Below are 17,348 nucleotides of genomic sequence, written 5' to 3'. Positions count from 1 at the left end.
TAACCGAGTCAAATTCCCTGTTTTGTTTGACCTGACTTGGTCAATAGAATAGAATAGAATAGAATTGAATTGAATAGAATAGAATAGAATAGAAAGCCTTCATTGTCATAATAATAATATAATGAGATTAAGCAGCAGCTCCATAAACGTGCACACATGTAAAATGCTATGTAAAAACAAAACAAGAAACAGGCAATATACATATATATACACTAGAAAAATGAATGAATGAAAGAATGAAATAAAACTGATTTTGATTCTTATTTTAGGCACTGTGTATTATCCGTATTGTGTAAATTATGGTAAACCACAAAAGATATTCCCATATGAAAGAAATTCCCTGTCTCGTTTGAGCTGACTTGGCCAAATAAACGTGATAGTGATTTGTAAGTGAACTCTCCCCGCCAAACGCTGTGAGCAGTGGTACATTCCTGGAGGTAAGCGGAAGTTGTTCGGGCTGCCATGTTTGGTCGCTTTGTTGTAGCTTCTGCGAGGTTTCCTTCAGAATCACTGAGTGTGGAAATGGAGCCGAGCTGGAGTACGTTTCTCTTCCACGTAAGTTGCCTCTCTGCGAGAGGGAAAAACCGGCACACTTTCCTCCCTCCGACCTCACCACAGCGGTAGATCCCGGGGTTCTCTTTTAAAAAACCCCGTGGAAAATACATAGAACAAGTGTGGAGGCAAAACAATGGTTTATGGATCCAGGCGGCTTCCAGCTGTGAGGCTTTTGGGAATGACGCTAGAACAAAACAACAAAAAAAAAAAAACAACAAAAAAAATCTAATCTCTTCACTAATTTTGCATTGGGAATGTAAAAAAAAAACAATTCCCAATAAAGTTTGTTTGCGTGGTTGAAGCCAGGAAAACATGCGGTATCACTTGCAGCGGAGCTGGAGACGCTGCAGCGAGACAGACCTGCTTTCTGTTGTTTTTCTCTCCTTTGATCGGACGTGGTAGGATTGCAAGATTAAATGTTTATTTATTTTTTTATTTTTTTAAAAACTGAACGGGGGTTGGACGTGTGTAGTTTAGTAGCTGCTGAGATTTACAAGCCGCGATCCCCCCCGACTGGTCCGCGGGCAACTTTCCGCGTTCACACTAGCCGAGCGGCTAAGGACGTGTGGATGATTTTACTTAATCTGGGCGAGGCGGCTGTAATGAGATTGCAAAACTGACGTTACATGACTGGATAACACGCCAGTGCACAGCTTTTTTATGTCCAATAACAAGCTATTTATTGCGGTGAAACGTCGTGGAAAGGAATTCAAAGTATGCACACGACAGCAGCTACCACTAGCAGCCAAATGAGCCACAACACTGCGCAATTTAAATATATTTTTGTTGGTATGTGGGGTTTTTTCACCCCCTGCTGAGCCATATCTGCCAAGGTTCAGTTCACTACACTTAAAAGAGAAAACTTGAGGCTGTTTGTTTACTGAAAAAAAAAGTAGTCGTTCTCAAGGCCTTGGTTTGAAATGTAAAAAAAGACCAACAAATCTTCCAAACTATGCTCTCTATTGTCATTTTTAAATGTATCTAATTCAAAACATACATGGCTGCTTTGCTAAAGTTATTTTAAATGTATATTTTACTACAAAATTATCATGTGGAGAACTTTTTGTCTTTTTTGGGGTCTAAAAATACATAATTTTACAAACTATCAAACTCAAAACCCTAAATTCACATATTAAAGTTGGTTTGCGTCCATTTAATTATATTATCTTCTAATAAGGTTAAACTAATTTATTGTAATGGATTGATTTTCATAATTTGTCATTGCCAGTCACCAATATCTATTCAATGTTTTGCGCCACATGTGTAGTATTTTAGAGCATGCAAACACACATTTTAAAGCATAAACTTTCAAGTGATGGCTAGTGATATATAGGTATGGAAACATGCATGATGATCAAGTGCTTTATAACGTTTGCAAATGGTACATAAGATGTTCAAATAAAAGTCCTGTTAAGTACAGTATAAGGTCCGCCATAGTTGGAAGAAATATGATTAGTCCACTTTTCATTGTTTTAAAGTTATGCATCCGTCTTCTGTGATGCCTCGGTTTTATGTATGCGTTTTATTTTTGTGGTTGTTTAGTTCTTCTGTCCACAACTGATCAGTTGGTTGCATCTTTGCACACTTTTGAACTGTTCAGAAAGGCAGATGGACGTGTTGTCTGTTGTACAGTGTCTGGCATCTGGCCAAAAGCCCTGCATACATCATGTACGTCACTCTGCTGTTGTCACTTTGGTCTGTGCCACTCCGCTGCTGTTTTGTAGGAATTCTCATCTTAATTTCTGCTTTTTATTTATGCGTTTTTTTAATTTTTGGATGTGATATTATTCAAATTCTGGTTATCTCACGATTTTGGTGGCTCATCATGTACTAATATGCATATTTTAAGGATTTGGCCAGTTAAAGTCTTTCATAAGTTTAAGGTTCATCTCCTCTGACAATATTTAGATGAAAACAGCAGCAGAGTTTGCCATCGTTGTGGCTGGTGCTACCTGTTCAGACCAGGGAAATTGACCAGAACGGGCCGGGTAGTTTCATCGTGGCAGGCTTCTTAACATCTGCAGTGAATAAACTTTTTTTTTTTGGCTAATATTAATTGCCTTTCTTCATATATTTTTAAGCGAAAGTACAATCCTAAAACTGTATCTCACGATAAAAGAATATAAAAATGCAATGTTACTCGAGTTGCAACATAAGTATCTTGTTGAATTATGTCATTTGTCACTTTTTAGTGTTTGATGTTGAGTAATACACTAATAACTGTTAATAACACTAAGAAACTACAGGGTTTCTTTAGTTACAATGTCACATTGTAGTACTGTCACATTCTAAGATCTTCTCTGACAACTTCAGTATTAAGATTCTGAAAATATATGCTCTGTAACATTTGTTAGTGAGTCTAAATAGTGCCAGGGAAATAGGCTTCTGTTAGGTATCTTGCAAAACGTTCATCTGGTATGATTTATTTATTTAAGAGGAAAACATTCAGTTTCGGTCCAATCACCGGGTGTTCCCATCATAGTGTATCCGACTGCATTAGTATTGCTGTACATATGGGAGTATTTAAGCCACAGTTTACCCTTTTGCTTTACATATTTCAATTATACGTATCTTATTTAGTCCTTTTTTTTGTTCTCAGTTCAGTAGGGGATTTTATCGATCAATAAATTAATATTTCAGCTTAATTCGGATTGGAATGTCGGTTTTTGTAGTGCAGATATGGGCTCTATATTTTGTGCCCTATTGTGCAAAGCGGTGAGGCAAAAAAAATCATAATCAGCAAGCTTTTTTCTTTTCTTTCTTTGAAGCGTTCACACTTTGTCAGATACAGTATCAGTTTTTTTGCCTTTTGAAAATGCGCTACTTAACATGTTCCTGAGAGTACTGTTTACTAGAGATGTTGTAGTTTATATCACCGTATTGGAGGTTCACCATTCAGTATATTTTGGGCAAAAGCTAACGTTGATAATAAACCGTTTACATGATGTAATCCAAAACTTGGCCTGTTTTGTATTAAAAAAAAACAAAAACACATAAAAAAACTTGACTCTGAGTGAGCAGAAATTGAAAGTAAAAATGTGAAAAGCAAGGACCTAAATCCATTCAGAATTCATATACTTTTACAGGCTACGAAACAGGGGAGGATTGTGGGAGAAAGTTATGGCTTCTTGTAATTTACATCCACTCAAGAAAATAAGCAACACCCAGAGATTTTGAAACTCATATGCAATAGAAGAATGGCATTGGAAAAAAACTGAACATTGTGTTTTAATGTACCAGAACAACAACTGTTTAATATTTTCTTGTTTGTTTTCTCTGTCTTTTTGTTTCTCTTGTCCCGGTTTTGTTTTATATTGCCTAGTTGTTGTTTTTTTTTTCTTTCTTTCTTTTCTTTCTTTACAAACGGCCCAAGCAGCTGTAGAGTGTGGCACAAAAGATTGAAGAAAGGCGGTGCATAATCAGACCATGAGCTCAATTCAAGTCTACAGTGGCCTACGGAGCCATCAGGACACTCCCTCCATTTTGATGTTATTTATGAGGGAGCAGCCCCAGTTGTCAGAGCGCATTTGTGTCAAAATGGTCAGAGCTGCATGAAGGCACAGCAGCTTACAGGCCCTGCACCTCTGTGTAGAGGCCAGGCTGTTTGCAGCGGCGACGTCTGCTGTTCACAGGCTTCACAAAGAGGTATCCCGGCTGGTATCCCCACCACACACCCCCGGTGTGCCAGCGGACGGGGTTACATTGGCATGATGATGACTAATCCTGGAAGGTGGCAAGTGTAAGCAGGTGCTCAGACAAATGGGTGGTGGCATTCTCCGAGTTCCCAGGTCCCGTTGCATATCAGGGGAATGACGGCAAGTTTAGCTGAGTAGTGTGTGGATAAACAATGTCTCTGTCTCATGAATAGATGAGGCAAATCAATGAAGATGAGCATACAAAGATCCCCTGCTGAGGCCCGAGTGCATCACTGCTCAGATTTGTGTCTTTCACAATAGGCTAGATGACATAAGGAGGACATTGTATGGTTCATTTTTCTTTTCTGTCCCATCTCCTCCTTTGCTACTCCTGTCGTGGTTGGCCTTTTTCGATGGGTGATTGAACCACTAAGGAAAGGTCAAGTATTTCACCTTGCCCTTTCTTGCGGGTGGTTGACAACATGGTTGTCTCGACTGTGTGCGTCTACAGCAAGTTAACTGATTCAGGTTTTATTTTATTTATCGCCGGTGGGAGTGATGTATTAAAAAAGAAAGGGGAAAAAAGCGCTGTCTTTAGCAGAATGGTGGCAACTAATCTATAAGTGGGAACTTTGGCCGAGGAAATAAAACAAAACCAATTAAGTCGCATTAAGAGCAGTCCGTCTTACAGTATGTTTGATTCCCTGTTAATTTCATTGAATATGGACAAGTTAGACTCCGGGTGAACAAAACTGAAGCAAGGAAACACAACTCGACTCACAGACCTCCTATTGATATGTTTTTATAGCTGCTCTCAAGTAAAACTTTTGTTTTTTGCTGAGATCTTTGAATATGTGAGATGTTTAAAGTGTTAGATTTGAAAGCAACCTCCGACTGGATGAGGAGGATTGTACTGAATAAGAATTATCATATGATTTTAAGATCCATTCAATCTTATTGATTTATTGTGAGGTATATATTGTTCTTCCATCTCATTTTTAGGATTGGATTTAATGGGGAACTGCTCTTTTATCATTTAGAAGTAGAAACAAATCTTGTTTCATTACACAACATTATGCTTGTTCTTTCATTTTCAAACATGCCCAAACAAAGCACATGGAATAATTTTAAGCTTTGGCAGTTTTTTTGTACATAACATTTTAGGTTGCAACTGTACCTAGAAAAAAAAAAAAAAAACAAATTGTGAAACTTTACTTAGAAGCCAGTTTTTGCTACTGTCAGTTGTTAACACGAGTTCATTTCATTTGTGTCGTGGCAGTCTTTCATGTTGAACTGCACCTGCAGAGTCCCAGGAAATACAGTGTAGTATGCCACACCAGCACACGTCTGGAGTCTGGTGACATGTCTTTTCTGTTTTAAGCACTTCTTTCCCTTCAGTTAACCACATTCCTGCCTCTGTTACTCTTCGCTGAGCTAATGGCCTGCTCTTCAAGAGCCGTCTTGGCAGTTAAACGGGACTCTGCCATGCCGCTAATTTGGTATGCTTGCTTTGCAGTCACATGATGAATCAGCACAGTCGTGATGGGATCATTTTCCATCCAGTATATTTGGATTGTTTTGCATTGGTGTCGTGCTGCATCAGCCTCATTAATGACAGACCACTGCCTGTTTTGTCTTGTTGTATAGATTTTTTTATTTATTTATTTTCCTCTCCGCTGGGTGTTTTCGGCGTTGATCTTTGACTCCTTACTGACAGCTTCCAGAAGTGAACCAGCTGTCAACAACGAAGGGAAGGGAATGTTGAATGCTCTGAAACCACATTTTACTGGTGTCACTCGCTGCTGTTGTGTAATGAACCTCCTACTCAATTTTCTTGAATTATGTATTCATTTTGATCACAAAATGTCTGAAAAGATTTTTCTGACTCGACACAACTTTTTTGTATCTTTAGCAGGCCAATGAAGCCCTCCACCACCAGCACCAGGTGGCCCAGAATAGCCTGCTGCCTCTTCTTAACGCGGGAGCTGAGCAGATTGACCAGAAGCCTATCCTGCCCATCCAAATAGACCAGAAGCCACCTGTCAGTGCTGCTGATCTCATGAAAGACAATGTGGCCAGTGGTGTAGGTCAGCGGCCACCGATGCCTGTGATAAAGAAGGAGCACAAAGGCAAAACACCTTTCGTCTGCGGTTACTGTAACAAGGCCTTCCGTGACAGTTACCACCTGAGACGTCACGAGTCCAGCCACACCGGTATCAAGATGGTATCGCGTCCGAAGAAGACGGCTCAAACAGCCCCCACCATGGTACCCATGATCCCTTCCATGGCAAGAGAGAACAACGGCAACTCCTACATCTCCACGGTAGCGGGCATCCTCTCAACGGCAACCACGTCTGTTTCATCGGGCACGAGTATCATGACGTCATCCGCCATGGGTAACATGCCTCAGCAAAATGTCCCCAAGAAACCTCCAAAGCCCGTTAAGAAAAACCACGGGTGCGAGATGTGCGGGAAGGCCTTTCGTGACGTGTACCACCTGAACCGCCACAAGCTCTCCCATTCAGACGAGAAGCCTTTCGAGTGCCCCATCTGCCAGCAGCGCTTTAAGAGGAAGGACCGGATGACTTACCACGTCCGCTCTCATGATGGGGGGGTCCACAAGCCCTATGTATGCTCCGTGTGTGGAAAAGGCTTTTCCAGGTAAGACTCATTCATTTATTCATCAACTTACTGGTCTCTATCTTACGACGGAGTATTAGGGCCAAACAAAAAAACAAAAAAAGGAAATTATGAGAATAAAGTCATAATGTAATGAGAATAAAGTCTTAAAATTACGAGAATAAAGTCATAATATTACGAGAATAAAGTCGTAAAATTACGAGAATAAAGTCGTAATATATTATAAATATATAAATATAACTTCACAAGATGCTCAATATTCCTCATTTTAACACAGGGAGAAGAAGCTCTTCCTGTTAGAGTTCTCATGAATTATATTCTCATAATATTACGACTTTATTCTCGCAACATTACGACTTTATTCTCGTAATGTTACGACTTTATTCTCATAATATTACGACTTTATTCTCGTAATGTTACGACTTTATTCTCGTAATGTTACGACTTTATTCTCGTAATTTTACGACTTTATTCTCGCAACATTACGACTTTATTCTCATAATATTACGACTTTATTCTATTATGACTTTATTCTCGCAACATTACGACTTTATTCTCGTAATTTTACGACTTTATTCTCATTATATTATGACTTTATTCTCGTAATTTCCAATTTTTTTTGTCTTAGTTTGGCCCTAATACTCCGTCGTACTATCTGTGTCAAAACGGGCTCTTTAACATATTATCCTGTTACAAAACAATCATAATTTTATTGTTATTAGTAGTATTTCTAGTATTGCTGCTCTCAGGTGGACCTTTGGAATGTTCTTCATTAGACTTCAGACTTTTTATTGTCATTATACGAGTCATACAATGAAATTAAAGCAGCACGGAGTGGTGTTTTCCCTCAAAAAATGTAAGTAAAAAAGTACAATAAGTATAGTATAGAATAGACTGTGTATCACAGTATATATACAAAAATGTGCAGCAGTGCAAACACTGATGCACTTAATCCCTCAACAAATTTACGTATATATCAAGTGTAAGGCTCATGAAGAGGTGAAATGTGCTGTATTCCATCTTCGAGCACAACTTGACATAAAAAGGTTTTTAAAGCGGACTTAAATGGTCCTAAGCCTCCGCTCATTTGTAACATGCTTAATCATAAAACGCAGCTACTGAATTGGTCTCAAATGTTTTGGAGCAGTGGGAGTTGTCAGCTACAATTCCTGAAAGAATATCTTGAAGTGTTGATGATACCGCTGAGCACTGACACAGAAGTAACTGAGATTTGCAAATTAAGCAAAGGATTTTGGCAGGACCTCCAAAACGTCTGGGGAAAATCCCAACTTCCATGTAACTTTGGAAAAACTGTGGTGTTGGAAGCCAGTTGTATTTTTCTTTTCTTTTCTACACTTTTTTTTTTGTGTGGTCAGAAGATCATTGGTATTCTAGAAAGCAACACAGCAGGAGCAGTCTGTTTAAACACAGCCTTAATATGCGTCTTAAATGCTGTAATCAAGGCAGCAGTCTACTCCATAAGATTAAGTGTTTGGTCAGATACTCAATTATCGTTTTAGCGTCAGATTAGTCTGGCTGGGGCTAACTGTTTCTGTCATTTTCTGAGAGTGACATCCTCATCTTATTTTGCAGCACTTGCAGGTACTCGTCATAATGCGTATGAATGTCTGGCACCACAACCAAATGTTTAGACATTCATTTAAAGTCCAAATGGCTTTTCAGTCTGGTCCAGTTTGCCCATCAGTTATGCAGCTTTGATTTCAGTTTTGTCCAGAGAGAATGCTCTTTTCACTTCTTTTTGTGGTAAATCTTGACATTTGTACAGGTCAGCAAAAAGGGCCTTTAAGCTCCTGTTTCTGAGGAAGAATTTTCTTGCAACGATATCAGACAGTGGACAGTCCCAGAAGCAAATACTTAGTAGGTGGAAGGAAGAGAGAAAAGGCTTAAAAAAGGTTTTTACAGCTTTTCTGGTTCGTTTGTATCCTTTAGATCAACAAGTCCACGGCAAATAATTGGGAATCTTCAGACTGACGTCACCAGAAAGGTTGAGATGTAATTTATTCACGTAGGAGGTGGGGGGGATGATGTAATTTCATCCTTTGGTTGCTACGTTCCAGGATTACACAGAAAAGTCTCGACTTTTAATTTAAAATGAAAAATATAATGCATCTTTTTTTGTTTTCATATTTTTATTAGGGGGTAAGGCACAGTTGAACAGGAATAAACAAAAAAAGATATACAGTCTACCTCCTTTTTTTTTTTTTGGATTAAGAACGGAACAAAAAAATCCGCACAAAACAATGACAAATACACGAAAATTATTATATTCTTATATATAAGTAATATTTAAGTATTAAAGCTAAACAGTATGAATTAAAAAATAGATGAATAAAAAGGGGGAGAAAAAAAAAGAAGAAAAAAAAAAACAAAAAACAAACCCCAAAGCAAAAAAAAAAAACAAAAAAAAGAAAAGTAAATAAAAAGATAAATAAAAAGGAGGAAGAAAGAGAGGAATAAGAGAAGAGAGGGAGGGGGGGGGGGTCCGTCAATCAGGAGGCAGGGACTGGAGAGAGTGGAAGAATGTAAGAAAGGGAAGCCACTTATTATAAAATTTGTTGCAACTAAATATAATGCATCTTAACAGATTTGTTTTTTTTTTCTTTTTTCTTGACTAATGTACTTACCAGCCCCAAAATAGTTTACAGCATGTTTACAGCATGTGTCAAGTAAACACTTAAATGGATTTTTTAAATGTATTTTTCAAGCAGACATATTTTATCTTTACATGTCCGCCCTTATGCTTCTCCAGAAGTGCGCCGAGCTACACCCCCAGTCTTTGTATTTCAACCCATAGCCACAGTTTGTGTGAATTATTTAGGCCGCGTTTTTCAGGCTCTCTGGTCAGTTATCAGCTTCATTGTTGAAAGGGTTTTAATTTTTCATTAAGGCAGTGAGCGGTTCAGATTTGTACTTAGGACTGCTGCGCCATTTTAACCACATGTTTTAAACAGTCGCACATGGGAGAGCACCAGCGGAGTATTGAGGGGGGGAGGCATCGCTTGTCACTTTGCAGTTCCCGCCAGCTTGTCAGAGACTCGTTCCCCTGGGAAATCGGTGAACCATGTTTAATGTTAAGGTCATCACATTTAATATCATATAAATAAACCTTTTTTCCCCCCAAGAAAGTCTTGTAATGGCCTCAGAATTCAAATTCGTTAAACTTCGGGTTACAATTCAGAATTGATTAAACAGGGAATATTGGTAACAGCGGGTAAGACCTGTGTTGCAACAAAAACAAGAGCAGTGTCCCCGGGCCGGGCTGTTAACATTAGCACTGATCTATGTATGGCAGCTTCAGGCATGCCTCCAAATACAGTGACGTGGGCTCGGGATTCATCAGCATACTGGAAAGTGAGAATGGGGACTGAATAGCAGGGCACTGAGTCACTGCCACTCAGGCAGATATGTAGGCAGGCACTGTCTGGCCTGCTCTTCTTGTCAATGGAAGAAGAGGGGGGGGAAAAAAGAAGTTGGATCCGGTTCATGAGAGTATTGAGTAGACTTCTACTTGTATTTTATTTGTATATTGAAAAAAAAAAAAAAAAAAGAAAAGACCCATCAACATGAAACTTTCCGGTATGAGAACAGCTGCCAAGCTGTGGGCCTTACTAACTCCATTATGGCATTTGTGACATGGTTGGGCTCCCAGTTTTACCAGAACCAACACGCTGACAGGGGAGGATCGGTGCCAAGAAACATTTGTGAAAGCTGAGTTGGATTCTAAAGGTCAAGCCCGTTCCGTTAGGAGAAACACATAAGACCTGTCGTCATTTAAACGTACAATTTATTTGATCAGAAATGATTTTAAGCTACCCAGATGAGCTAATAGACGGATCATACCGGACATTACTGCAAGGGCTTCCAAACCTGCTTCATTAAAACAATTAAAGACCCCACTTTAATTTTTAGCAATGTTTTCTTTTTGATAATAAATTTGAAAATGTATATCTGTAATGTGGCAGTAGGGGAACTAAGGGGAAAAGTTAAGTTAAAATATGCACCGTAAATCATTGTTATAATTCATCATTATATTTCTATAATGATACCCGGGAAGTATAGACTGTAATAAAAAGGTAATTGTCAGTTTGCAAAAGTGTCAAGTAAAAAAAAAAAGGATTGGGGGGAACCCCCCCCATTTCATTGTAGTTCGTGTCTGAAACTGGGTCAAACTAATTCATGCACCATTGATCGCGGAGAATTAACTGCCATTGACTGAAATTTTAGGGATTTTTGTGCCTATCCCCTCATTATCAAAGCAAACAGAGCACATCCGTCCATTTTTGCACTTGCAGTGCATATAAAGGTTGGATATTTTTGGTATTTCATTCTCTTCTTGTGTACTTAAATGGCGCTTCTTGTCAGCAAATTAGACATGTTTTGAAAGAGGTCATGGGTATTTTTTATACTCTTACACAGCTCATATTGTAAATTGTCACAGAACTATTCTTTTTTGACATTTCATGCAAAAAACTGATAAAATCTTCAAAATAGTTAGGCATCTGTAGCATTTCTGTTGTGACAACAACCACTATTAAAAACAGCACAGTATAAATCTGCAAAGGTCAGATTCTTTCCTACAATTGCTTCAAGAATCAAAATTGCTTTCAGCTCAAAATTCCATGCAACCATGAGAGTATGCAATTAAACAATATGCTGAGTGACTCATGAACAAGTCATCAAACTTGATGCATCCACATCCAGACTAAATGTGTATTGTGTTTTTAACTAGGCCAGACCACTTGAGCTGCCATGTGAAGCACGTTCATTCTTCAGAAAGACCGTTCAAGTGTCAAGTAACGGTAAGAGCCACGAGTTTCCCAATCTTCCACATTGTTAGTGTGTTGCTGCATTCCACTGACCTAAAACTGTTCCTGTTGTGCAAACGCAGGCCTGTACCTCTGCTTTCGCCACCAAAGACAGACTCCGCTCCCACATGATCCGGCATGAAGGCAAGGTCACCTGTAGCATCTGTGGGAAGATGCTCAGCGCAGCCTACATCACCAGTCATTTGAAGACTCATGGACAGACCAACTTCAACTCCTGTAACAAAGGTTTGTCAGAAAATCCCCATCATGTTTCAAGTCTGTAAATACATTTATGAGCACAAATCATAATTGCCAGTGATTCAGGATGGAGCAGAACAGACTACCTATGTGAACAGTATTGTGATTCACTCTAAACCCAAGAAAAATAGCTATAATAAAGGCATCATATATTTATTTTTTTTCAATAGCCCTATAATTTCAAATTTATGCTGGACTCAAAATAGAAATATAAAACGCAGTATTTTGCATGTTCTCCTCATGCTCGCGTGGGTTTCGTCCAGGCGCTTCGGTTTCCTCCCACAGTCCAACATATGCTGCAACTGAAAGGCTCCAAAACAATATTTTTGTCAGTAACTGTATCAGGCCTCCCTCTTTAATACCAGTTGTTGCATAACTGACTATTTTTAGCACCATTAAGGTCGTTTTCACACCCAATAGTCCGGTAGACTGGGTACAACATTGGACTAGGCATGATTGGAAGTACAACATTCACAATTCCCTTTTGTGAAACCAAATCCATGACATATTCCCCTCCTCACCTGTGGCGGTGCTGCACCAAGAATTAGTGGAGGAGACGAGACGGAGAAAGGAGAAGAAAAACTGGTTCCTCTGTTGGTTAATGCAGTGGTACTTCTGCCCTGGTTTGTTTGTTTGCTAATTTCATTGCTTTTAAGAGTGTTTACTAGCAATTGACCCTTTGTCAGCCTTCTGTTTGGTCCCTGACTGACCAATCAGAAAAATCATTCTCCGTTGCTACTTCCGGGCAGAATATCCGGTTGGACAAAACAGCCGTCTCTCTCGTTCACATTAATGGAAAAAGCGTAGTTTTTACTTTTAGTCTTATTATTTTTTTTTTTTAAACTTCGTAATAGTAAAATGAACACTTGGGAACACACTGGCTGCACACAGTATAGTGAGGGTGCAGCGTATTTTTATCCCCAAACTGTCAGAAATCCGATATGTACTACCAATACAAAAGTTGGCTCGGCACTTTTAAAAGTGACACCCGCTACAGAATCACAGGAATACATTTCATCGCCAAACCAACAGTAAATTACGAAAAATGCCTGCAGTGGATAAATGTATATGGACGGCCGCACTGGGAGTTCAACCCTTCCACCTTGCTATCAGCTAAACGAATTGTTTTTGCTGAAAACCGTTTTTTTTAAACTCACTACTCGGTATCTGAAGTGTTCCTTTTTGTTTATATCTAGTTGCTGTTGATTTTCTTTGGTTTCTTGGTCCAATAATTAGAAATAAAGTGATGTAAAACCCAGTTTTTACAGTGGAAGTGGACGGGAGAGATGACCTAGCAACGGGGGCGGGGCTTGACAAAAGGTCAATTGTGATACATTTTCTTCTTATCTTATAGCTGATATCGTGTCCTCACTCCACGCCTGCTCGCGAAACATTACAACTGGTTGTGTTTACCCACAATGCCCCACATTGTAGTCTGCTTCCTGCATTTTGACCCATGTTGTTAGGCAGACCACCGCTTCTTACACCCGAATCAGAAGTTTCTCCAAACAAACTGGACTTTCCAAGCAAACCAGCTGTGGTCAGTTTAAGGTGGACCAACCAGGACTGGGGGGAATACACCCTGAAAGCTATCTGACATCAAAACTTACAGCATACTTGCAGGGTGAAAGTTAAATACTGTATATTGTGTTTATGATGTTGTGTTTTTCTTCCAGAGAGTAATGACGTCTGCAACTCTGGTTCAGTGACACCCGTGTCCATTTCTGCTCCCATCACCTCAGCGATGAACCGGGTCAACTTAAACAACAACCACCCCGTCACCATAGCCGCACAAATGAACATTAGCACCAACACGGTCAACATCACATCTCCGGTCAGCCTCCAGCACCCCGTCACCATCACCGGCCCCGTCAACATCGCATCCGTGAACATCCCCGCCACGGCGTCCATGAATATCGCCCACCCGGTCGCCATAACGACCCCCATGTCTATGAATTTAGGTGGTCCGCTAAACATCGCCATGCGGTCAGTGGATAGCATGCCTTTTCTGTCCCAAGTCCTGCCTTCTTCCCCACCGTGGTAAAGAGAGGAACAGGGGGGGCCGGGGGGGAAAAGGAGAGTGAGTAAGACGGTGTCCAACTGGCCAGAAAGAAAGGGAAAATGAAGTGAAATGAGACTCCTGTACTCATATTTGCACCTCCAGCTCAGCTCCCCCTCCTCCCCATCCCCTCCACCCCCCACCACCACCAAACAATGTTCACTTCATCGAGGCCTGAAGTGAATGTTTACAGGAGCTGTGAGGCCAGTAGGAGCTCCCCGAATCCTAACTGTCCCAGCTGAGGTGAAGTGACTGGCCGAGCGCTCGAGTAGAATTTGAACAGGATTTATACCGAAATCAGGACAGCCGTAAGATTTAGCGTAGTCAGTTAGAACGACGAAACTGTGATTTGTATCATGACAAACAAGAGGAAAGGACTCCTCAAGCTCGCTTGAGGACCCCGATATTAAAAACACACCACTGCTTTTGTAAGGGAGATGTGAAATTAACCGAAGCAATAATTATGAATTGCTTTTTCTGATGTTTTACAAGTTCTCCCCAAAGCCTCCTAGGTGTTACTTTTTGAATTTAGTTTTATTGTTTTATTTTTTTTTAACTATAGCCTGCTAATCACTATTTAATGTTATAGAAAAGGAGTTTAGTAAAAGGGACAGCGACTTCCGCCGACATGGAAGACTTATTTTTTCACAATGTTATAGCGTTTCTTTTCAGATAGTAGATCTACTCTTGAGGTACAGTAACTAACTTGTACAGTTGACATAGTAATGTATTTTCACGTCAGCATTTTTCATTTTTTTTAAAACTTTTTTGTCATTCAAACGGGCACAGGGATACTGTCCTCTTGAATTCTGACATATTTGTACTTTGTTTTCCATTTGAATGGAAACACAAAGGTTTGTTTTTAATTTGTAGTGTTCATTTTTTTCCATGAAGTCTGAATGGAATGAGTCTTGCACTGAAGGCATATCGTACACTCAGATGTACAGCAGTATTATCAAAGATCAAATGGAGTCTTAAGTGTTTTGGTCAGCCAGCCTACACTTGAGTGCCATCTAGTGGCTGATTTTTTAAAACTCTGGCCTTGTAGTGAAGCTTTTTCAGGCTGTTAACGTCATCATGTAGGTGACTACATAGTTTTAGCTGACTTTTGTTACGCTGTTTTTTATTATTATTATTATTATTATTATTATTATTATTATTATTATTATTATTTATCAGTTATCTGTCACATCCCCAAGCTGATACTAAGGACCTTTCGCTCAGGAAACAGAAAAGCCCATTAATCATGAATTTGTACTTTGATTTTCGACTTTTCCGTGCTCCTCTTTTAGACTCCGTTAAACATTTGGCATTTTTGTGTTAAGAACTGATAAACTTACAAATAGGAAGTCCAAACTGAACTGTTTTAAACACCCGTCCATTTAAAATGATCACTTACTGTACAATGACATAAATGCTGTACTTTTTTTTTCTCTTACATTTCCCACCAAGTTCACTCTGTCCGCTTAGGTATGTGGCTGAAACTGAGTGAGTTTAATAAAATGAGAGTTTGTCCCTTTTCAGAAATAAAAAAAATGGGACAAAATTGATGTTGCATGACCCTGAACACTGTAGCTGTTGAACATTAACTATTTTTTTAACGAATGCCATGATATCTCAGTAGTGTTGCAGCTCTTTAAGTTGATTCAGTTTATACTGAGAAATGCAATATGCATGTTTGTCTTTTTTTTCCAAGTTTAAAAAAAAAATCAAAATATTAGTGTAGCTTTTTTTTTTTATTCTTTGCATTTACGTAGATACACTATGATAGCCTGTTTGCCAAATTTGAATCAATAATAATGTGATAGCCTGAATATTTCTTGTGAAATTGAACATCTCATTTATTTTAAGGAAAACAATTAATTGGAAATACCAGGACCCTTGTGAAAAGCAGTTGAATGTATATCTTTGTATAAAACTATTTTAGTTCCAAGAATATGGTAGTTAAAATAGATGTGAAAGATAAGATAACCTTTTTTATAAATCTTTTGTATTAGAACAATAACATTGATAATTTTGTATATATGAGAAGCTAGGCTTTCTGATTAGCAGAAAGGTCAAACATTCCTACATTTTTTTTAAATGTACGTTTGTCAAATTATTACTTAAACATGCGCAATGTTATGTGCCTTTTATTTGGGTTGTCTAAATAAAAGAAAATTATCAAATGTGTTCATGTATTAAGTACTGTCCAACACAACAGTTTAAAAGAGTTTAAACTTCTCCTTGTTGTCTTCTTGAGTTGTACACCTCAATGCTAAAATGATCGCCACAGAATGACACTCCCACCACCGTGTTTGATACAAGGAGTGTTATAGATGAGCTCCTGCTTAGTTCCACGTTTCCTCCTCGTGGTGACTCGACCTCCGCTGGAGCACCGTCATTGGACGAGGCTGTTGCGCTGGCCTCGAATCCCCTGCATGGTGCCTTTTTGCAGAGTTTTCCTTCAGGTTGCTCAGTTTCTTTGAGTCACTGGTTATTGTGCTGCACTTTCCATCACAGTGGTAGAAAATGTGTATCTTCTGCAACTCTAGAAAGTACTTGTGTGGGTCTTTTTTTTTTTCTCTGAGCCAGACCTTGAATCACTCTTAAGATTACATTATAAATCTGATTTCAGCATTTGACTAGATCGCTTCACGTTATTTCAGAGCACTCTTGTGGACAATTTACATTTTAATCGCTTAACTACAGGGTGTCCAGTTCTTAAAAGAAAAAAAATGAAAAATTCTCTGCACTTTGTCAGCGGGAGTTACCAGCAAATCCTATTATTAAGGGTTGAGTGTTTTGGAGACGTGTATAAAATTTCAGAGCGGACAGTTCAGGACAGGTTGGTACCTAGAAAAACATTTTTAATTCTATTATGGGACTCAGATGAAACAACAAATCTTTTTTCTTCCAAAAGCTTTATTGGATAACATCAGCCATGCGGGTGGCAAAGAAAACGGTAAAAGGTGGGTTCTCAAATGTGGAAATTCGTTCAGGCCTCATTGATTCAAAGTGACAAAGCTCTCTGGGCTGATGGTGGTACGTCTTTGATTTAAATCTTTAACACGCACATGACCTGACTGAGAATCCTAACCTGTTTAGCTGGGTAAGTTACATCCAGGTGCTGCTGTCAGCCCTCGCTGAACTGATCATCAGCAGGTCTGCAGACCTGGAGCATTCAGGGGTGTGTTCACACAACGCTGAGGGGGAAGGACATAAGCAATAGTCTTAGAGACGCAGTCGTTGCACATTAATCTAGAAAATGGTCAAACAATTCAGAAATCAATCATCTAAATAGATTAATTATAAGTGGGAAGCATTGAAGACGGTTGTCAGTTGGGGGCATCCTTTGCTGCATGCCATCATCTCTCTCCTCATTTTAAGTTATTG

General features: G+C 39.2%; 1 protein-coding gene across 1 annotated transcript; it reads left to right on the top strand.

The window, feature by feature from the left end:
* Nucleotides 1-443: 443 nt before the first annotated feature.
* Nucleotides 444-16,169, top strand: LOC133459745 (vascular endothelial zinc finger 1-like). The gene is made up of 5 exons (XM_061739995.1): nucleotides 444-555; nucleotides 6,103-6,851; nucleotides 11,581-11,650; nucleotides 11,740-11,902; nucleotides 13,591-16,169. Exons 1-5 carry the CDS (start codon nucleotides 463-465, stop codon nucleotides 13,956-13,958), a joined length of 1,443 nt encoding a protein of 480 aa, XP_061595979.1. The 5' UTR covers nucleotides 444-462; the 3' UTR covers nucleotides 13,959-16,169.
* The last annotated feature ends 1,179 nt before the right edge of the window (nucleotides 16,170-17,348 follow it).

The sequence above is a fragment of the Cololabis saira genome, chromosome 14, assembly GCF_033807715.1.
Source record: "Cololabis saira isolate AMF1-May2022 chromosome 14, fColSai1.1, whole genome shotgun sequence".
Lineage (NCBI taxonomy): Eukaryota > Metazoa > Chordata > Actinopteri > Beloniformes > Belonidae > Cololabis > Cololabis saira.
Note: the sequence above shows the minus strand (reverse complement) of the source record. Positions and strands in the feature narration are given on the sequence as shown.

Bases quoted from the DNA above. Each gene is read 5' to 3' on its own strand.
- LOC133459745 (XM_061739995.1), top strand. From the start codon at position 463: ATGTTTGGTCGCTTTGTTGTAGCTTCTGCGAGGTTTCCTTCAGAATCA. The intron at 11,651-11,739 runs GTAAGAGCCACG...GTGCAAACGCAG, and splicing joins CGTTCAAGTGTCAAGTAACG to GCCTGTACCTCTGCTTTCGC. The intron at 11,903-13,590 runs GTTTGTCAGAAA...TTTTTCTTCCAG, and splicing joins CTTCAACTCCTGTAACAAAG to AGAGTAATGACGTCTGCAAC.